This window comes from Haemorhous mexicanus, chromosome 5 (genome assembly GCF_027477595.1).
Source record: "Haemorhous mexicanus isolate bHaeMex1 chromosome 5, bHaeMex1.pri, whole genome shotgun sequence".
Classification (NCBI taxonomy): domain Eukaryota; kingdom Metazoa; phylum Chordata; class Aves; order Passeriformes; family Fringillidae; genus Haemorhous; species Haemorhous mexicanus.
The window spans coordinates 8,102,352-8,125,311 of record NC_082345.1 but is presented as its reverse complement, the minus strand read 5'-3'; the positions used below and the strand labels follow the sequence as shown (position 1 = coordinate 8,125,311).

At 42.2% G+C, this 22,960-nt stretch overlaps 1 protein-coding gene across 5 annotated transcripts in view; it reads right to left on the bottom strand.

Annotated features, from left to right (window-relative positions):
- ETV6 (ETS variant transcription factor 6) overlaps positions 1–22,960 on the bottom strand; it is a 128,463-nt gene that overhangs the window by 84,557 nt on the left and 20,946 nt on the right. For 3 of the 5 annotated variants that reach the window (XM_059845795.1, XM_059845792.1, XM_059845796.1), the window contains one exon: positions 741–867. The exons of 1 other annotated variant lie outside the window; for it this stretch is intronic. In XM_059845795.1, the coding sequence (XP_059701778.1) occupies positions 741–777 (37 nt within the window). In that variant the 5' untranslated portion in view covers positions 778–867. The remainder of the gene's footprint in view (positions 1–740; positions 868–22,960) is intronic. One more of the 5 variants, XM_059845794.1, reaches the window with a different exon arrangement.

The window sequence follows — 22,960 nt, the reverse complement described above, 5'->3', positions numbered from 1 at the left end:
TTACTTAAAACATCTTTATTTCCATCAGAACTGCTTCCCCTCCAAAAAGGAAAATTCCACTCTTTTTGTCCCCATCCTAATTCACCTCTCACTGGCCAACAGTCCTTGGCCTTTCCTATTTGTCAAACATTAAATCATCTCAGCAAGGAAGTACCTGGCTCTGATCTTGCCCTCAGCTCCAGTTTTTGTTCGAATGTCAGTGATATGTCCTTCCTCCTTTGCGGCATCCTTTTGTGCACAGCTAAGCTCATTCCTCCTCCTTTCCCACTGCCTCTGGCAGCAATCATGCTCTGCACTAGAGAGCCTGGGCATCACAAGTATTTGAGACCCCTCAGAACCTGAAAATAGCCACAGCACAAACGCATTCCACTTGCCACAGCTGGTGAAACTCTGACCTTGTGTTGCAGAACGTAACTGAGCAATTCCAGTAAAGTGGAAGGAAACACACTTCCTGTCAGAATAAACCCTCCATATTTGTGCCTGTCACAAAAAACAGCCCAAATGCTTGACAAGGAGTGCAGGAGATGGGAGGGGAGATTCAGCATACTGTATTTAAGAGTCATTTTCTTCAGTTAAAAACAACAGCCAGGAAAACCAAACCAGCTACAGCTTATTAAACAACAACAAAAAAAGTATAAAGCCAGGGACTTCCCTGTTCTCTTCCATAAAACCAGAACTCCTCACCCTGCCCCACCCCCTCCTCAGTCCAAGAACTGAAGCAGCCTGGTGCTGACACTCACGCAGGTGTGCTGGCAGTCTGACGGTGTCTTCCTCCATCCTGATGGCTTGAGGCACTGGGACATGTAGTGGTGACGAGGTGTAATTTGGTACCGGGCTCGCTGGAGGTGTGTACGAAATTCTTTCCTGCTGTTAAAAGAAAGTGGGGGGAGGGGGAGGGAGAGAAAGAGAGAGGACAACGTGAACTTTGGAACAGCGGTATGAAACCATGGCAGAGGAGGTGGATGTGGGTGGAAGGAAGGAAGTGTGTGCCTGGTGATGTGCCCTAGTGATGCACCAGCTGCCCAGGGAGCCCCAGAGCACACACAGAACACAGCAGCCAGCACTGCCCAGTGCTGAGGAGGGGCCAAGCACCTTTTAGGGTGGCAGGATTACTTTTCAAGAGAGCCATGAAGTTTCCAAGGGCCTTCTCAGAAATTTGCCAAGGGAGGAACGGGGAAGTGACATGCAAGTGGGGAGACTCTGAGGGCTTTATGCCAGTGAAAATCTGACAGCAAGTCCACGATACAAGCGTGAGTACCACTGAAGTGCCAAAACCACTTAATCTTACATTAACAGATCAGTCATGATCTGAACAAGCTAAGTGCTTAGCACTATACCCCTTCCTACCATTTGAAAGACATTAATCAGTAACTTTTGTCAGTGCTGCAGAAAAACACATCACCAAAGACTCTTCTACTTACCATCAAGTAATGTAGAACTCTTGTTTTTGCTAAACTAGTTACTATTACCTTCTTTGAAGTAGTTTAACTTGCAACCAAGTACAGTCAAACAGAGTTAAAGAGCAACTTGTGAATGTTGTATTAGTTTCATAACTGTCACAATTAGGTTCTTACTTAGGAAAATGCCTGACGAGAAATCTAAGACTGAAACTTCACATTATCTGAAGGGAAAATTCTTCCATATTCTAAGCCTCCAATCATAGTACAAAATATACCCTTTGTAAATAAATATAGCCACAATTTTAAAGAAACATAAATTATTATTATATGCTTCCTGGAAGGTAATGCATGTTATCCAGAATACTGACACACCAGTGCAAGTATCGATTTACATCCCTGCACATACAGAAGCAGAAGGAGGTACTGTAATTTCTGAGCATTTGCAGGACAGTACAAGTGCAGCCTCTCACCCTGACCTTGATCTCCGGCAAACGGAAAAGACAAATTTGGTGCTGGACCAAGAGAAGGTAATTGCTTCCATGACAAACCACAGCATTATCACAGCCATGAGACAGGAAAATAGACTGAGGCTGATAGAGGCACCTGCAGAATGTAATGTAAGCACCCTTGCCACCAAAGGAAAGGGGGGGTCTGCAAAAAACTCTGCAGGCAGATTACGTGACATCCAAAAACAAAGGGAACACCTAGAAAGTCTTGCAGCCACTATTTCAAAGCAAGCCCAGTTCAATCTTTTGCAAGGTGCTGTTTGCTGTTCAGGAGCTCAGGTAGAACCAGAAGTTTACCCTCAACATCAGAAGTCCCACCACAACACCCTATAACCACATGGCAGAGAAGACTGACAGCATGTGGAGAACACACTATTACAGGTTTAGGCACAGTGAGAAGACAAGCCTGTTTCACTCCACCATCAGTTTGTTATTTCTGCAAGTATGGCCCCTGTGTCTGTCAGCTCAGCACTTTTTAAAGAGAAATTATTCAGTCTTATGTTCCTGTCTCCCACAAACTCAGTTTCTTTCTACTCATCACTGGCCAGGCAACAGCAACCCATTAGCCAGCATGAATTCAGTTTTTTGCAGTTACCAAACAGGGATGTTCACTGTGATGCAATGAAGGACGCACCTGTGCAGCTACAAGGCATTATTTGATTTCTCAGCTTCCCCAACTCCCTCCCCGACCCAAACCAGCTGACTCTGTGCTTCCTGTTGCAGAGCTGTGGCTCTCTGTGCCCATCTGCACCTCTGCCCCTGGTGCACAGCACCCCTGGAGGGGAGGCAGACCTGGCCCTTCCCAGCATTTCCTGCTGCCATTTGCAGCGCAGGTAATCGAACCACACTGCAGCCGCTCGCTTTGTTCATGGAGATATTCATAAAAGGAGGAACACTTCTGAAACACAGCCACACAGATGCTGCCTCTGTTAATGGGCACTGGAGGATAGGTGGGAGACCCAAAGTCCTTTTCCTCCCTCCTGAAAAATGCAGGATACAGTCAAAGCTTGGGTAACATTGCAAGCTCACTGAATCACCACTGCAAAGACAAAGTGGCTTCAAAGGGTCTCCTCACTGCCCAAGAACAGGTAGAAAATTAAATCCAGAACCCATCCACTTCCCTCAAGACCTAGGAGGTGCTGTATCAAACCAAGGCATTATGCTTCCAGTATGTGCTACTGTTACTGATCAATCTCCTAAAGGCATACCATAATTTGATTTATACCATGGTAGTTTCATTGAGGTTTACTGTTTTAAACAAATGCACTTGATTCATTGTTTCCTAGTATTCATAAGGACAGGACAGCCAAAACCAAACAAGATATGGAACTGCAGTTACTTTTTCCACACATCCTGGATATCCACAGCACTGTGTGAATTACTATTTGCAGAAGGCATTTTACAAGGCACAAAGGGGAGTTAGTTATCCAATTCCTATTAGTGCCTTTGAAATGCCCTCTCTTGCGAATCCTGCATTTTTCTGTCAGCACCTTTAGCCTAAATATCAAAGCAATTTACAGACATTAGGTAAGTCTTTCTTTTTATTAGACACACAGACAACCTGAGTTACAGCAAGACACAGCTCAAATGAGCTAAGTAATTTCAGAGTTAAGCTGTCTTGAAAAAGGACAGCATGTGCCTCTCAAGGGCAATACATTTAACAACTGCACGCTGAAAGAGCTGCCCTTTAACTGTCCTGGACAGATTTCCAAAAGGTGTGGAATGGTAATGGCACAGGGAGGTCAAGACACTGGGCTTGTGGAAAAAATTAGCTTAATCCCTGTTTGCAGCATGGGGCAGTAACGTGGCTGGCAGCAGAACTGCAAGCACAGTCCAGTTCTACAACCTGGCCCTGCTCAGTGCTCAGCCACAGGCAGTGCTCAGCCTGCACAGCCAATGCACAAGGTCACATGTGCTCCTCCAGGCTTTCTGAGGCTTTCTAGAGTCACGTTTCCAGGAGGTACCTCTTGTGCTCACACCACTGAGAACGCTCTGCATTCATCTTCACAACTCCAGGACTGCCCAGTGCTTCTCTCTGTGGAACCCACCAAACAAAAACATGGCTGGTGTCTCATGCTTCTAAGGTTATGCAACCAGATACTCTGCCACTAGGAATTTTTCTGAAAGCATTTCCTAACAAGTCAAGTTTAATATTTCCCTTTGTATTAAGGCCAAGAATGGTAGGCTTGTTTTAGCCACAGCTTGGGAGGAAGGATAGGTAGTGCTGGTAGAACCTGCATGAACCTTGCGTGTTCTTGAGCAAACAGCCTTGCTGCAACTTAATGTACTGGTAAAAGAAACTAAATCAATACACATTTGATGTGGTCCTGTGAGATTTTTGGTGATGAGTGCTAAGAAAGAGCTTGGTACTACCACATTCCTTATTCACCACCTGCTAGGGGACTCTATAAACATCTACACCTACAAGGGACCAAATGCTCAGCCCCAAACAATTACCAGCTAAGAAATTTCAAAATAGCAACTCCTGAGCATTTTGCCAGTAGCCACAAAGAGGTGACTAAAACAGATGGCATACTGCTTGCTGTCATCATTTTTGATCAGTTTCTTCAGCTCACAGGGAGTCAAGAAAGTTTCACCATTAAATTTCATGTTGCTTACAGTAATTGAAGAGCTACACAGAGTCAGTTTTTATGGAAGGCCCTCCCTGGGGTTTACTCTGGTGACTTGTGCTCCAAGAGGGCCACCTGGACAAGCAGCCAGGTCTGCTGAGAGTAGGACATGCTTTCACCTGCCCAACTGAGTAGAGACAGGCTGAAACACATGGCTAAAAATCAAGAGAATCTATGGGTTCTTTCTCTTTACTAAATATTCAGCTGCTGAGAATACCACAGATAAAGCCATCCTGTCTAAATCAAAAGCTATACTGACTGTGACTATGTAGTAGGCATGTATGTAACAGCTGACTGGACTCCCAAAGCCATCAAAGGACACACTAATTTCAGTTTGGAGAACTGGGGTACATCCTTTACTGACAAAAACTACCTGAACAGAATTTCCTCTGTCATGAACACAAATCATTCATATTGCTAAAATAAAAATAATAATTTAAAAAATCAAACTATCAAAATAAATTTAAAAGAAGTCTAACAGTTGAGGATGAGTGAGGCTGCAAATAAAAATAGATTCAGGCTTTTGATATAATTGCACTCTTCTAAACTCCAAAGCAACAGCCTTGCAATCTGATAGTCTTTTTGTCCCTTTACTAAGTTCACTCATATGGCAGGCACAAAGAAGATACATGTTCTTGTAGAAATGAAAATAAAATATGTAAGAAAGTCTGCTAAGCATGCTCTTATGTTGTCCCAATGACATGATTATTTCAGTAGCTGGATAGGTGGCATAGTAAAATTACTTTTTTTTAATTGATAAAGCAAAGAAATGCAATACCTATGCAGCAGTTTTCAGGAAACCAAACCAGGCAATGTGGTCTGCAAATACCTTGTGCTGGACAGAAAAAGCAGCTGACCTTAATCACTGAATAAAAGCTTTCTCCTATACTGCACATAATGATACCACATAGGGAGAAAGGAATTGAGAGTGAAAGCTGACACATTTGTCTCCCAGGGTGCTGTGTACCTGTGCCATGAAATAGAAAGACAGGCTAAGGCACCAGGAGCCAGGGGAGCCTGTGAGGGTCTGGTTTTCCTACTGTGGATCCTCATAAGAGTAGGTGGCTCAAGCATAGCAGAGGGGGAAAAAGGGTCTTAGAGACAAGAGTGGTTGGGGGAAAATGATGTGTTTGCAGGAAAAATTCAGAAGGCCCTGAACATCCGGGCACCCAGCAGGACAAGGACAGCAAACCAGCCACAGAGCAGCACAGAGACAACAGCCAGAGATTCAAGTAAATCAATCCTTAGGGAAGCAAGTGAGGAGAAGAGGAAAGAGAAGGAAGACAGATGCTCTCATTCACCAGTGGTTTGTATGCAATACCACAGCTGTATAGGAAAGTCCAGAAGATCACTGTGAGATGAGTTACATGGTCTAACATAGGGAGCAGGAAGGAATCAGAGCCTCTAATGGACTGAATAGCACATTGGGGGACTTTGGTCAATGTGGGAGTTTGCATACTCCAACTTCTGCCAGGGACAAGGCTGAGACCCCAAAAAAAGCCAAGTAGAGCTCTGCAGTAACAGGGGATGAATTCAACTCTCCACTTCCCTCCCCTCCCCCAGCTGCTGTCGTCTTCTTAATTTCCATGGCAGACATCTCCTAATTTCTGATCCCATTAATATAGCAATTCACGTCAAATCTATAGCAGCATAATCAGCACACCATCAGTAATTAGAGAAATTAAAACAAACACAGCTCTCTGGAATGGACCTTATGCAAAGCAGCACTGGGAAAGATTAACATCTCGTTTCCTGGGCAGAAAGCAGAGATTGTCAGTAACCTCAGCAATTTTGTGAAGTTTAGTTCCTCCCTGACTCCTCCTTCCAGCCTGTCCTCCCTGCACAGGGGCAGGTGATGGCTTTCCTCCCATGCCTCAACCCTTACTCAAGCAAATAAAAAACAAACACAGTGGTGCAATGGTTCATCACAAAGGGAAGGGGAAAAAGAGACAGTGGGGAAGTTCATGCTTCTCCCATAGTGATTACAGCCACTGTCCTAATTAAATTAAAATTGTACAGACAGCAATACCAATGCACTTGAGTGCTATGAAAAGGCAGTTTGAGGAGGTCAATGCTGTCATTGGAAATGCCATGATACAGCTGCATTATTGTATAAGCACTCCAAAATATTTCAAATTAGCAAGTATTAAAGCAGCAAAAAACTAGCTTAACCACACACTTAAATTTTTTTTTTTTTTCTGCTAATATGGGGGAATAGAGAACAGAACAGGCTATGTGAAGATAGTATCAGGTAAAACCAGAATATAAAACTAAGGCAATTCAGTACAGTTCATCAAAGGATCAATCATTTATATGTATAATAAAGAATTTCATCTGTAGATATCCCAGTTAGGCAGCAGAAAACACACATGAGGTAATGCTGGTTCAGAATTTCAAAGCAGAATCATCATAGTCCAAAAAGGAGTAAAGCCTTATCTATGCACCCACCCTTCTGCAGCAAGGCTCCAAGAAGAGGCAGCAAAGCTGGGACTTGGCTCCCCCTGACCTACTGCTTCAAGGCAGAAGTCAACCATGGATTCAACTGCCTGACATTAAGAAACTATCTGCCCCCAGCCCTTTCCAACATGTAACTCCAAAATTTGCATCCTGGGGTTGTCAATCCTCTGCTCCTCTGAAGAACTTGCTACTGACCTGTCTTTAAGCAGGGCATGGAAAAAGCTGGGCCCCTACTGCAACCCATAGGGTCCCCTTGGCATCTATACCATGATTTGTTGGTACACTCACTCCATAAAAAGCACCACAGGAGGCTCAAGAGAGACAGTTAATTGTATAGCTAGGAAAAAAAAAACCCCACATGAGGCTTTGAAGTACTGTGGCCAGTGAGTAAGCAGCAGGGAAGCAAGGAAGGCAACAGCAAAGAACTTTCCAGGCTTAGCTGCACGTCAGAGATATTTCACTGCACTTTTTGTGTTCTCTTTTCTAAAACAGGCAGGGCTGGGAAGCCTCATCTCTGTAACATACGGTGGTTGTACAACCCAGGCTGTGTGTGTGGGAATTAACACCCTGAACACTCTTACTGCAGTCATGTGCTCATTTCAGGGCAAGGTTCCTGGAGGCCATGAAACTGAGATGGGAAGACTAAGGGGAAACATGGTGTACAGGGAGCTGCCCTCTCATGAGTTATGGGAAAGCTCCTCTTCTGCATCTCAGGGCTGGCATGGCACAAGTGTTTTTACTTGGCTGCATGACTGAGCTGTCAAAGTTGCAATGTTACTGTGCATTCAAATACATATCCAAGGACAATCATCATTTCTGATCTTCCTACCATGGCTGAGCATTGCCTTCTGAACATTTCTACTGAAGCTACAGTTACTGTGGACAGGCTCCTTCATAAAAGAGGATATCAAATATTTACATAGCACAAATCCCAGGTCAGAACTGTCACACAGGCGAGGTCAACTCATTCACTGTCCTGGGATATCTAATTGCCCATCAGTTAAGTAGTGAAAAAATCATGGGGGAGTAATTCACATAAAAGTCATAGCTTCTTTTAACCCTCAGTCACTGATAGAAACAGAACTCCTGTAGAGTTACAACATCCTGAAATACACATTTAGAAAATACCACTCACAAATATAAGAAATTGCCCTTCTTGGTTCAAAATACAGCTGGATCCTGCCCCCATCTGTACCTGCAAAATTCTTCAGTGAATTTTATTTATTTATTTTTTAACAGTGTTTCTTGTCCAGATTTACACTGGTGGAAATAAAATCCACATATGGGCCTCAGTCTCTCTGTAACTTAAGCTTATTTATATTGGCATACACAGCACCCCTGCATTTCCACACAGCATTTCTTCACACTTCAGACTTCTGGCAGACTTTCCATGAAAAAGGACATGCCAAATGCCCAGAGAAACCTGGGAGTGCCATGCCAAGGTCTAATGCTGCACCTTACAGTTTGTAATCCTGAAGATTCAAGTGGTGCCACAGTAACCCAGCACACACAGCATGGCAGGGAAGTGTGCCACATCCCCTTGTTCCAAAACACCTCTAAGTAGGTAAAAACAATTTTCCAGAGAGAATCTAGGCCAGTCTGGGAATAGGACAGCTATAATAAGGGCTGCTGGTGAAAAAAATGGGCAGATCTACTTGAGTAAAACTAAAGAGAATCCTCAACAAGAGAAGACAGACAAACAAAATACCTGTTCTCAAAAACTGTCTTACTAAGTTAGTCCAGAAACAAGGGATCATGGATGTTTGCCACTTTAAAATATCACAAAGATTCAGATTATTTAACTCCCAACAAATTAAATGCAGAGGGAGTTCCTAGAAAGGGCCATACTTGCACTGACCTTGACTTCTGTACAGAAACTGGATATGGAACAAACATCAAATTACAATCTTCCTCTCCCCCTATTCTTTCACCTACTCCAACTACTTACTTCAATGTGAGCAACATTAAGATCAGTGTGACGAGAAAAGGAAGCTCTAGCTGACAAAGGAGAGTATATAAAAAACAGCTGGTAGGATTTCACCTAGAATATTGCATCCTGCACATTTGCAGGCTCTTCATTCTACATCATACACACACTCCCCTCTATGTCTGCAAGACAGGCAAGTTTTACAAGAGTCAAACAATCCAGCTTGTAAGGAAGGAATAAAGGAACTACTGGGATGGACAGAAGAAAGGACAGATACAGCCCAACATCCAAAAGGAAACACAAACAGAGGGAAGAGAAGGTAACCTGGAAGACATATTGCAGAAGGATAAGCTAGCAAGAAGCTGTGATCAAAACATAAAGATGCATAGGGAGACCACTGAAAGAAGATGAGTTACATAAAAAAAAACAAAATCTGCAGAAGGTCAGCCTGCAAAAAAAATGGATTTTTTTTTTTAAACAAGCTATTTAGCAGCTTTTGTAAGGTCTCTCCAGTCAGCAGTCTAATAGTATGAGAATTCAAAGTAGAAGAAACTGAACTTTTTACTGATCATCAGACACCAAAATACTACTTAGAAAGAGAAAACAAACCACCTAGGGGATAGCATGAGACACAGTAAAATCTTTTATTTCTTATAAAACATGATCCTTCCAGCACAGGACCATCAGGATTGGCAGAATTTGAAGGGGAGTTTTAAAATATCTTTGCACAGAAACAGCTGGTCATGGTACTGCATGTCTGATCCAAAAGAATAGATGTGCTTTCATGTGTGTTCGAAGAGAAGCTGAAGCTCCTGAACAAGACATGCTTTTAAGAAGTGGCAGGAAAAGAGCAGAGCCTGAATTCAACAATATGGTCTATATTCCATGGACAATGACAGGGTCAAGGGATGGCTCTTTATTAAATGCTTTCTCTTCCATTAATGCTGCACACTCTAATGATTTGACCATTGCTATTAACAAATCTGCCATGTCCCTGCCTGAAGCTAATAAGTAATTAACTAAGCAGGTGAATATTCTGTTGCGTAAGGAGAGCTATTAGCAATCCTTTCCCAACTGCTCTGAAAACAAGAGATGCCTTCCAGGTATGACCTGTCCATGTGACAGGGTACACCCCACACAGACCTTATTCCTTCACTCTGGAAATTCCAGGGGCACTCCCAGCACTCAGAAGAGGAACAAGAAGTGGATCACCTCCTGTACAGGGGTGCTGCACAGGGCTGGGTGGCAGATGCCAGAGAGCAAAGCACAGGATAAACTCCACAGAAGAGGTTTGAAGAGAAATGGTGAGGACACAAGTTTGCCTGTTCCCAGACCTGCTGTGACTCTCCAAAATAACTTGTGGCACTACCACAGCCCTCACTGCTTTGGTTGTGCCAACAGGACAATGGGATAAATGCTGAGGCCCACAGGTGTGTAAGTCCTGTGACAAATCTCAGTTTAGCTGCTTTCCTTCTGCCACAGCTCTTCCTGTTCATTAAGTTCCCCAATTGTTTTAATTGCTCCTTTCAACCTCTGCATCACTTTTTGTTCTTCCTCAAATTATTATTTTGTTTTAGCTCATAATCCTGAAGCATTGGTTATGATGTTGTTCCTGGCAGAAGAGAAGTGCTGAAGTTTCACCCTGGTTATCTTTGGCTTGTTTTCACAACTAAGCATTGCTGGTTCACCTCTGAATGGACACTGTAGTGAGAGCCACTCCACCCTTACCATAAGACTGCCTCTGACCTGCAAATATTGCCTCACTACAGAAGTGAGAAGCTTGGGAACTAAGCCAGCTGAAATAGAGTAAACTTCAGACTTATTTAAAAAAGAGAGTAAAGTACTAGTCTTAAGCCCGTTTTAACTCAATCTGAAGGCTTCTTCATGGTCCTTATTGCTACACTATTTAAATATGTCCCGTAATACCTTTAGCACTTTCTTGCAATGAAGGGAAGTGTTATTACACTCACCTTTACAAGTGGAAGGAACAAAACATAAGCAGATTAGGTACCCATTCAGGGTACAGAGGCTGAGGAAAAACCTACTTTGACACCTTAGAAAACAGTATGTTCTCCCAAGAACTCTATTTGGCTGTGAACTCCACTGTTAGGACTTGACATTTATACAGTGACAGCACTCAGAAGCAAACAAACACTGCACCATTGCCCAAAGTGTTCCAGAAACAGTGAGCAGAGGACAGCCCTGATGAGCTCAAAGCCAAAATACTCAAGGTAGTGAAGCAGCACAGGAAGGGCCTGTTTGAATCCTAGTTTACAGTTAGGAACAGAGGTGCAGGAAGAAGCAGCAAGTTACCTAAATCCCATTTCAACACTCTACCCACACGGCCATGGTTCTGGGGTTATGCTGCTGCTCTAGAAACAGAAGGATGAACTACAAGAGAAGTAAAATGACATGGACAACTTGCAAAAGCTCTCAGAATGCATTTCATTTTGCATTTCAGCATTGATTTTAAACATCCTCCTCATGGGAGAGAACTTCTGATTTCTAACTCTCCTCCTTGTCAACGCATTGACTGAAATCTCTCAGCTCACAAGCAGCAGCAGAGATGGCCTAAATCAGAAGGGAGCTTCAAAGCTGTTCCAGAAACACATCCCTCCTTTGCCACAAGAACCAGGACAGAGGCACTCCAACCCTTCCCACAGTTATGCAACGGCACAGATCCATTTGGGAAGGCAGGTTTCCTCACCCATCCCAACTCACAGCTACACAGTCTCAAATACCAGCACAGCTCTCTCCTGTACAAGCAAAGCAAAACAGGGGGACATCAATCACCCCCAGTTAATCAAGCAGGTGTGTTTAACACCAGAGCTGAGCTGTGAGACTGTCAGAGGAAATGGGGGAAGAAAAAAAACCAAATCTGCTTACAAGAACCATGATAAAATGCTTCTTCTGCTCCTACAGCCAAGAAGGTGACTGAGACAATATTCCCAGCATCTGAGGGAATGTTCATTCCAGCAAGCACTCCAAGCCCCTTCCACCACATGTCCATCCCCACAGCCCACCTCACGCACAGCAACAGCTGAAGTTTTCATTAGGAGAAAATTAACCCCTTTTTTTTTAAGCTGGCAACAAAGACATAAGACTTTTCCTGGCATTTCTCCTGTTTATAGAGGACCTGCCAAACCGGTTGTGTGATTTTTATACTGCTTTCTTTTCCACAAAGTCCTTCGAAAGGCAGAATAACAGAAAGCAACTAAGGAAAAAGTTTGGTTATATCAGTCCAAAGATCAACCCTTGGTAACAACAGTTGAAAAATCAAAAATTAATCAGAATACTCCTACATTTATTTTGACTATCTGAAGACCATAGTTGTTTACATTTATTATTAAGACTGTGTTGAAGTAGAACAGCTGTTTTGAATAGTGGAAGGCAGTCCCATGTAAAATTGTTTAACAGCTAAAGAGATAAGTTACATGGCAGCTAAAATGTGAAACTGAGGCACAGAGAAGTCAAATGAACTACTCAAGGTAAGCTGAGGCAGAGATCAGGTCTTCTGAGCAACCAGCTGGTTTCCTGAATATTCAGTCTATCAATTCTACATTGCACATGTCTAATTCCCAACCAGTGCTGGGATATGGATGCCTGAACTCCAACAGCAAACAGCTGTGAGCCCCAGAAAGTGATGCCACTTTATCCTCCTATAAGTCAGTAGACAAAAAATTATTCATCATTGCCTGGCTCTAAGTATGCTGCCACGGGTCTGAAGACCAGAAGTGGTAACAAATGTTAGTAAACATTTCCCTCAATACATGCAATCTGGCTAAAATCAAAATGTTACACCAAAAACAGCCTTTTCAATTGCTACACAGGGGTTTTTTAAACATTGAGGATTGTTGTTTTGGTTTGGTTTTTTTCAGAATAACAATCTTGAGCGCAGCAGCACACTGTGCTGCTACACTTTCCACTTGGCCTTTGATTCAGAAGAAATTTCTGTTTTGATATTAATTTTGCTGTCCACTTGCACAATCCTGAAGCAAAATTACAAGTAAAATGCAAGCTTAGCTTTCTGTTTGGAGCGCTCTTGCCTTGCATGAATGTCAACACCTATCCCCAGAACAATAACAGAAAAGCTATAGACATAAAAAATAATTAATAAAAAAAGAAAGAAAAAAATCAGTGGAGTGTACCAAAGCAGTGACCCCAGCCCAGAGCCCGGGATGCCCACTGTTTGCTCAGGTGTCCCTATCTCCTGTGATGGCACATGAAGCACAGCCAAGAGCAGCCAGGGCTCCGCTCGCTGAGCCGCGCGCACGGAGCTGCCGCTCCACGGCCCCGCCTGAACTGCCACGGCAAACACTCATTTTCACTGGGCTGCACAATAAAGGATGAGATAAAACCCTGAGCAAATAAACGGGCAAAGTTCGAGCCTACAGCTGCTCCTCACGGGTAGCTCTGAGCTGACACACCTGCTGCTCTGGCAGCCAGTTTAGCTCCCTAAGGCTTGGGCTTTGCAGGGCTGGGTGATGTGCTTACACAGGATCTGCCTGTCAGCCAGAACGATCCCCGAGTGATTTACAAACGATTTATGAGGGATATACAATCTCACTGCACAGCAAGTGAATGGGCACCACTCCTTACACACCTGCAACAAAAAAAAAAAAATTAAAAAAAAAATCAGAAAGCTGTTGAGAGTCCTTAAAATCACCTTAAATGAGAATATCCTCCTAGCACTGGCAAGCCCCACAGAAACACCATCCCCAATGTCTGCAAACTGCCTGAGTGTCCAGCTCCCTCAGTGGCCACCACGGAGGAATTCAACAGTAATATCTGCGTGCATAGTGCAAGAAAGGATCCCTCAAAACAGACTGGATGCTTATAAATCATGTGCATCAGACTTCATAGGCATAGTGAGGCCATCCCCCAGACTCCTCCTCTACAGGCTGCATCCTTGAGCAGCTTTCAGGCTCAGACAGATGGACATCCTACTGATGGCAAGTGTGATTCTTCACACCAGGAGAATCCAATCAGAATTAGACACTGGGCACATGATGGGATGATATCCATGCAGCAAACTGCAGTTGTCATGCAGTCAGCTACAGACCACACTGTCTGCCTCCAGTCCAGTGCTAAAATTGCATAACTTTGTGAGCCACAACAAAAAAAAAAAACCCTATTTTTAAATTTATTTAGCTTCTCCTCTTCCTGTCCCCATCCAAACTGGAATCATAGTACAATGATCCAAGGTCCCAGAGTGGAAATGTTAAAGCTACTAATACATTTAAAAGCAGAGTAAGCCTGGTTTGGATGGAAACCTAAAACTTTTTGCTGGCTTAACTGATGTAGGTGAAACAGTGGACAGTCTCTCAAGCAATGCTCTTCTATCTTTCAACACATGTATGCACCCAATTATGCTATAGATGCATATTACTACATATCTCTATTTCAACTTTAATCCTAATGCCAAAAATTATAGTACTAATCAGAAACATGTGCTGAAACTCACCTCAACCTGCATGTATGCAAAAACAAAAGCAAGATCTTAATATTTGACATTGCATGAACTAAGATGAAAAAACCCTCTGAGCAAGCATGTACATTCCTACTGACAAGAACTAGAGGTTTTGCTGAACACTGGGAATTGCAAACATGGAAAATAGAGATACTAGAAGTTTTAGGGAGCAGAACTACCTGTTCCTATTACTTACAATACCTGCCTGGTGACATAGGTCCATGATACCTTGCAGCATGGTAAAATCCTGGCCATAGCTAAGCTTTAAGCTTCTAATTACAGAACAGATAAGGAAAAAAAAAAAACCACCAAAAAAAAACCACCCCCCAAAAAAGGCAACCCACCACCAAAAAACCCCAAAACATCAATCCTGTCTGGAGATGCACACACCACCCTTGGCACATCAGAAATTATTATCAGATGTACTCAGAGTTCCTAGTTTGGAGACAGAATGAGGAATTCTGTTACTAAGAGACAGGTAGAAGTTTAGGGGCACAAATTCTCTAGAGCATGGGAGAAAAGAAAAATGGGAAACAATGCTATCTCACAGATACAGCAGAGAACATGAAAAAGAATCAGATCTCACTGTTGAGGAAAGGAAATACAAGACACCCATGAGAACAAGTGAGAGGAAACACCACAAGCTCCCTTGTCTGTAGAAGCAGCAAAGACTCTTGCCTTCAAGAGATGTGATGTCAGAAGAAGCATAAACATCTTGCTTTTGCTGAAGGTGGTGGGGCTTCTTCCACACTCCCCCCCTTCCCTGTGGGAATACAAATTCCAGGGGCACTAGCTATGCAGACTTCAGAAAAAAACTGCAAATCCAAATACCTCAGCAAGCCCTAAAGAACAGTCCTAGAGATGAGAGGGAGAGATGGAGTTTTCACTATTCAGAATATAGGTGCTATTAATACAATGAAGGCAGGGGTTTTTTTCCCCTAAAAAGAAAATAATTTTATTCCACCATCATACCCCAGCAACTTTAAAACTTTGGTTAAACCAAAATTGCAAAATTTCTTTTGGTGAGCCAACAACAGCTGCATCTGAAAAATTACTTAGATAAAGCCACCTCCATTCTTTACAGAGATGCAACTCAACACTAATCTTGTTATAAAACTCATTGCTATGCAAGGGGTCATCTAGAAGCTCCTTTGTCCTGTATTAATTTGAACCAATTTATCTCAATACTCATGAGAACAGACATTGCACCAAACATACAGTATGGCATTGATCTCAGAAGTGGTGTATCAGCCCAGGACAACCAGCCAAAAAGGTCATCCTGAAGTCAGTGTTGGCCAGTAAATATTACACCTGTGTTAGTAAATGGGAGTCATTTGTAATGGCATCCTTTGAATTCACACTGGACCACAAATTCCCATCTAGCCAAAGCCCTGGGTTTAATGAACAACTGCAGGGACTGAACTCCTGTTTCCTTACTGCCCTGTCACCAGGAGCTACAATCCAAAAGCATTTTAGGCAAAAGGGAATGCATGAGTGCTCTTTACCTGGCTCAGAGCAAAGTCCAGGAGCCACCTGAAGCCACTGGGGCTCAAACCTAGGCAAAAGTGACCCTCAGGTTAAGCAGAGGCATTTGATTAGCTACACACAGCTGCTGAGTTAATGGAACCAGGATGGCTTACACTCTACTGCTTTCCTAACTGGAGCTTTGGCAACAAGGAGTTTCAACCACTTCAGCTCAAGAAGAAAGCAGCACTCTAGTGGAGGTAAGAATGGGTATGCAAACAGGAAAGGGAGCAGTGGGGAAACTGGAGTTATCAGGTATATTGACAGAGCAGTGAGGACAAATCTTTAGTGGTCAGTCTCTCAAGGTGTTTGGTTTTTTCTAACTTCCTACTAAATGATGCTATTTAAGGTATGCAATCTAGACCACTGTTCAAAAACAACCAAGAAACCCCATACCACACTTCCCTACTCCAAAAAATCTAGCACAAGTGATACAATCTGTGTTTTCATATATTATGTGTACATTTGACATATCTATGTTCCCCATATCCACAAATTACTCAACTTCTGCCAGCCAATTTGGACAGCAATGAGGGTAATCCCAAGTGCAAGTTCCCTGACACAGATTTACAGGACAATTGTATCATCAAAAAACATCATTATCCACATGACTATCTTTTTCTTTACCTATAAATTTCAGATATTTGTTTCAGAGTATAAGGGAAGAACAAACAAAAAAAGCTTTGCTCACTTACACAAACATGAAATCTAGGCCAAGAGTAAATCCTCAGCATCCAGAAAGACAGGATTAATTTCTAAACATAAGACACTACTTGCCCATGCTAACTATCACTGAGCCATCCCAGTACAGATAGCAAAAGCCTAAATAAGCTTTGATGGCTGAGAAGCAGGACCTGACTGAACCTTGAGAGCAGACTGGGAAAGGCCACATGGATCCTCTGTGTACTGGAGGTTATGTTTCTCTGATGCATCTATATAATCTTTGGCCAAAATGCCAACTCTGTCTTCAGAAAACTTCAGGTCTATATATAAAAAAAATCCATACCTGACTATTTCATGAGATATATGAGCACATTAAGGATGATTGTTCAAACTGTAGATGTCACGTGCTGTTTCATTGCTTTTGTTCAGCTAGACTGCAGCAATATAATTCTTTATTCAAAGACCTTTGAAGCCAAGAGGGGAAATCTTACAGGAGAAAAAAATAAACCAACCAAACAAACCAGAAGTTATTTCTTCAGTTAAATTTTAATTGCACTGAGCCAAGATTTCCTTCACCGCTGTAAATCCCCTAAGTCTACCTGAACCTTGGCCTCATTTTCTTCAAGTTTCATGCAAAAAACAAGCTTTCAGACAACTTGGAGTCTTCTCAATCTCTTCACCATAGGAATGGCTGTTCACACTTCTCTTCATGGCTGCTGAAGGGTGTCGCATGTCACCCATGTTAAGATTTCAGGTGGGGAATTAGCAGCAAGGACAGACAGATTCTCAAGAAGCCAAAGATGCTGCTCTCATGATGACATTTTAACGAAAAATCACAGGAGAAATTTCCTGCCTCTCTCAACTACGTCAAAACAGAATTTTATCAAGTACAAATCCTGTCCAAAGTTTCTCTTCCATGGCTCTCTGGAGGTAATATTACAACATATTTCCTTTTAAATCAGTGTCAGCTGCTTCTGTCAAACCACAAACACTTGATCCTGGAGTCCTTAATAAATGTTCAGCATCAGGCAATTTGGGAGGCAACTAAACCATGGCACAAGAGAACGATTCCAGCACTGAAGGAAAAGCCTGTTGTTACATGACAGGTCACAGCTACCTGCCTTTGGACAGAGTTGAGAGAGAACCAGCTTGTCTCTCCCTAGGGTCATTCCACTAACGCCCGTGCTCCTTGCTCAATCCTGCCTCATGTCCTGCACCACATCCTTCCTAGCAAAACATGAAATCAGCAGGAAACAGAGATGGTTTAGGGACTACACTGTGCTGCTGCCGAGCACAAGGCTGCTCACGGCCACAACAGCTAAATTTAGTACAGAAGAGAAGGCCTGGAAGAAGGGCTGCTCTGCACCAGCCCATGTGCTCTTTTCCTCCCTCCCTTCCCCTGCCCTTTCAGGAAGCAGAGTCACTTCCATGCCAGGCAGCGAGGGGTTGAACAGGGAGTTGAGCAGATGTTGCAAGCACAGCACAGAGGGTAATGAACATGAACACACAGAGAACGTGCTGGAGCAGCACAGGGACCGTGGTTCGAAGGGAGCCGCACGGTGACTCTGCCCAGCTGAGCTGGGATCACAAAATGCACCATGGCAATGAAATCACAGATGATTCAAACTGCTGGGGGCTAATTTCGATTACCTGAACCTGGAACCCAGTCCGTAGGCAGATGGGAATGGCCCCTCAGCCCTACAGCACCCAGTCCAAGCCCCATGCCAGCGGTGTATAAATCACAGCACAATTTAGGCTGTGAAGGAGATGAGTCTCTTTGTCCCCACCTACTTACAGAACAAAGGACCCTCCAAAACAAGCCCTTTTCGACAAACAAAAAAAGTAAGTCCCACTGTCAAAAATTCTCACCATCTGCTTTCCATTTTTTTCCTATAATGGAAAAATACATTCTCTGCTATTTTTAAATGGAATCTGTTTGCAGTCCTAAGGCCTTTGCTTTCTAATAAACATTTTTACCTCAATAGATAGATGCCACTAAGAAAGTGGGCTTCAGAGACAGGGAAAATCTGGCTCAGGAAACCACAACAGACCTCAAGTTCACTGAGAGCTAAATCTCACTGAGATGGGAATCTCAGCTTCCCAGTTTCACCATTTAATGAAAATTACAATGTTCTAACCTAAAATATATCTGCTATCCAGAATACATTAAGGAAAAAAAAAAAAAAACTCAAACTGATAATTTTGATTGAACTGGATTAGGAAGCAACTACAAAAGCAAAGCTGAGCAAATAAGCCTTTTGTAGGCAGGTGGAGTGGAGGTGGAAGGGACAAATAATATGGCGATACATACTTGAGGCAGCACCTCTTCAGTCTGAATTAACTGCAGGCAGAACATCATGTCTGACCAGGTCTTCAACCAGATTTCTCCAAGTCCAATAATGATAAGCTTCTATATCTGCTTTAATTGATACCAGCTTTTAGGACAGACTGATAACAGAGATCTAAAGATAGGAAGTAATACAGAGAAGTGGCAGATTTTCTGTTTGTGGGTAACAAAATATGTCCTTATATTTATGGGGGGAAAAAAATGTTTCTCCTGAAATCAGATATAAAACCAACTTTTTTTTCCATCATGAAGGAAAGATCTATTAAAAAAAACCCCTTTTTTGACATTTTTCATGGGAAATGCCATGTTCTATTTCTATGTAACAAACAGAGAGGTAACAGCACATGTGGTTATAAAAAATGGCACGGAAACACACTAACTCATCCTGCTATTTCTGTATTTGTACATGAATTTATGTATTGCAAAGAAAGAGACTGAATAAGTCCCATTTCAACATTTTAATTTTTAAATTTTTTTTTGCTTAACTCCTTCTTTATTTCTGAAGTACATCCTTTAAAGTTAACACATCATCATGTGGGTGAATGTCTAAAAAGTGTCTTGTGAAATGTCTGGAATTAATATTGTATCTGTGTAGTGAATTTGCCAGTACTCACATTAATAGAAAAGTTAGGATGTTAAAGGAACGGATAAAAAGACAAGAGTAATATGGCAGTTTGGAAAATGAGCTCAAAATGCTTAGACCTGCAGGTCTTGTTAGATCCATTAAAAAAATAGAAACTGTAAAATCTCAGCCTTAAAGTCTGCTCCAAGTCCACTCACAGGATCTATACACAGATTATAAAAAGAGTTCATTTACTGAGTGCTTTGATTCATCTGTAGTAGTGGGAAAAGGCAATGACACACAGCTTTTCCTCCAGATTACTCCAGCATCTCTATGTGAGGCTCCCATTAAAATGTGAGAGTGGACAGGTTTGATCCCTAAACAAAGGGCAACACTTGTGTTCCCTTACTCCTGTGGGGCCTCAATGCTGTCATCACATCTGTACATACAGAGTGTCCCACTGGAGTCACAGGCACAGAACTGCACCTGCACAGACCTGAATGGGGGCTCAGGAGTGCAGCCAGGGCCCACAGTAAGGACTTCTGCACACCTGGGGCTGGGGAGCATGGATGTTTTACTTCCATTTTACAAATCACAACAACTACAATTCAGGGAAGAGGTGCAGAATCTGGCTGTGCTGATGTAAAAAGGGAGTCACTTTAGTGCCTTTCACCTCTGTTTAAAACACCTTGCCTACAGAAAGAGAGCAAGAAGAACCAGCTATTGCAGACAAAGCCATTGCCTGATTTTTATTCCAGAGTTGCTCCCCACATGGAGACAATTCTGGAATTGAAGTATTTTTGATCCAGAATAATTATGTTGCTAGTAATGTGGGCAATCTATTCCATGGTAACTGAAGTACAGCAGGACAGCCCTTCCAGAAGAACTGAGATGGTTACACACCCCCACAGACACTCACAGTAGCCTAGGCCGTAAGGAACACGAGATAGATCTGAATGCCAGCTAAAAACAGTGGGAGTCTTCCCAGTGACTTCAGTGGGCTTTGGCAGAGGCACCATGTAAAGGAAATTGCTTAATTCCTGTGTATTTTTAAAAAGGATTCTAAAAAAAGCCCCCAATCATATAAAACTGAGCCGCAAGCCTGCAGGCGTTCCGACACCAGCGCGTTTGTACAACTGCTCCCGGTGTGTGAGCACCACATCTCTGCACCAAGAGCTGACACAACAAACCTTAACCCTTGGCTTTCCCACTGACAGCCAGTCCAAAACTCCCAAAGCTTGTTTAACCTTGAGCTGCGTCTTGCTTTAAGCTACCATCCTCTTTTATAACTTGAATAAAATATGAATTAATATGAATATTCATAATCAATATGAATTAACAGTGTGAACTGAGAACACCAAGGTGAGAAACACAGCAATTCCTTAAAACAAAAAACAAAAAAAACCAAAAAAAAACCACCTCCATACCATGTTTTGTATTTCCTCAGCGATGTATTTTGCAATTGTTTAAGTTTCAGCATCAGTGATGTTTTTTTTTTTTTTTAAAGGATAAAATCTTTTCATCTAAAAATTCTAACCAGATGTGAATTTCAGACTTCCAAATTTGGGAATGTTCAGATCAAGAGCTGTTGTTCTAGTCTTTTAGCTATAATATCACTGTAAACGCTGAAGTTTTCAATTATATCACCCTCAAGTTATGAAGATGCTCAACTCCTATTTGGCCAAAATTAAGTGCAGGTCCAGAAAATCTCAGGAGACAATTACAGGACCCACAGAACCTTAGATCACAGAAGTTTCATACAATTCTGGTAATCTGTTTATGAAAGTTAAACAAAATTTTTGATGCAAATCTCATGTATGGCAATTACCTGGGTGAGCTAAGAGTAAGTTTCGGAATTGGTACATGTGCCTCCCTTTGATTTGCATCACAAATTGTAGGTTTCTAAGGGGGAGAGGTATCTTCCTTTCTTTCTTTAGCTGGGCTCTATTACTCTACCTTCTGAGATGTTGCAGAGATGAGCAATCCCTTTCTGAACCACCAGTTCTGTCTGCCCTGTGCATCTCCCAAAACAAACGAGAAAAATGAGAAAATATTCCTTGTGTTGTGGCTCTAGCTTTCTACTAACCCTTTAACAAATTTAATTCAACCTTTTATTAAATCATTTAGCCATTTAAAAAATCATTATGCAGATGTTATTTACGTAAATCTCAACCCTTCTAGCTAAGGGATTAGATGTTAACTCAATGCCTACTAATTTGGTAGCACCTTTATGGCAGTGACCAGTTTTTGTTCTCATTCCCTACAGTTGCTCTTTTTACACATCTTTAGACATCAATTCACTCCCTTCAATCCTTTACAGAATTTGCTTCTCTGTGAAAACAAAGTTTCTACATGTTCCAAACATTAAAGACAGCATCAGTCTATTGTTGCTACTGGCTTGTGCCTAAGATCTGTGGTGTAAGATGTCTGAGGATTGCTGAATGCTGTACAAGACAACAGAGGAGGATTTTTTAAACTATATTTTTTTCTTAAATGCAGGGATTACTGAGGCACAGGCAAGGAGCATGCAGAGAGCTAAAGGAGTCACCCATTAAAAAATCTAGCTGTCTCTGGGATTGGACAAAAAAAAAAAAAAAAAAAGAAAATCTAGTTCAGACTAACTCTTCAGACAGCCTACAGTAGTCTCTAATTTTAGAAAGTAACATTACTTAAAAGTAAATGTAGCAAGCAACAACACATATTGCATATAAAAATTATTATATATATATATAATCTATATTGCACTTAATGCAGCATATTACAACAACATAATACATTTTGATCCCTAATTTATGAGCTGGAATTTACGTCAGTGGCAATTAGTAATGGAAACTCCCATTGGTTCTAATCAGAGTGGATTAAGTCCTGATGGTAAGATTGCAACACTCACAAAAATCCTGGATCTATAGATGGAAAGAAACAAAAGTATATAAAATCCTGGGATATGATCCTAATATGTTCTCTCATAAACAATCTCACTGAGAAAATCCAACCCAGATGAAAGTTCTGAATCATATCCTTCCAAAATCAGTGGTAAAGGCCCCAGAATGATCAACATGCCCAGAGGGATACAGTGAACTGAGGCTGATCTTCAGAGGAGAAAAATGAAGGGTGTCTCATGTGATACATGAGGAGAATGCAGCAGCAAATGGAGCTGTAATGCTTTCTAGGCACTGTAATTCCAACTCAGGAGCTTGCAAACAGCTCCTGAGTTGAGATCCTGAAAAAGGTAATTTTCTTGAGATCAACAAATTGCTGCTCTTAAAAGAGGGAAGCTGGCTCTCAGACCTTGGGGTTCACTAAAGCAGCTTCCAGGGCTGACACAAGTCTCCCTGTTAGCACAATCATGAAGCATTTTATGCCAGGATAATTGCAAAGACTGAAAATCTCTTTGAAGACAGACAAGCAGATGTATTGGAACAGTCATTGCTTGTTTGGTTTGGGGTTTGGTGCTGGTTCAGGCTGGTGTTTGTT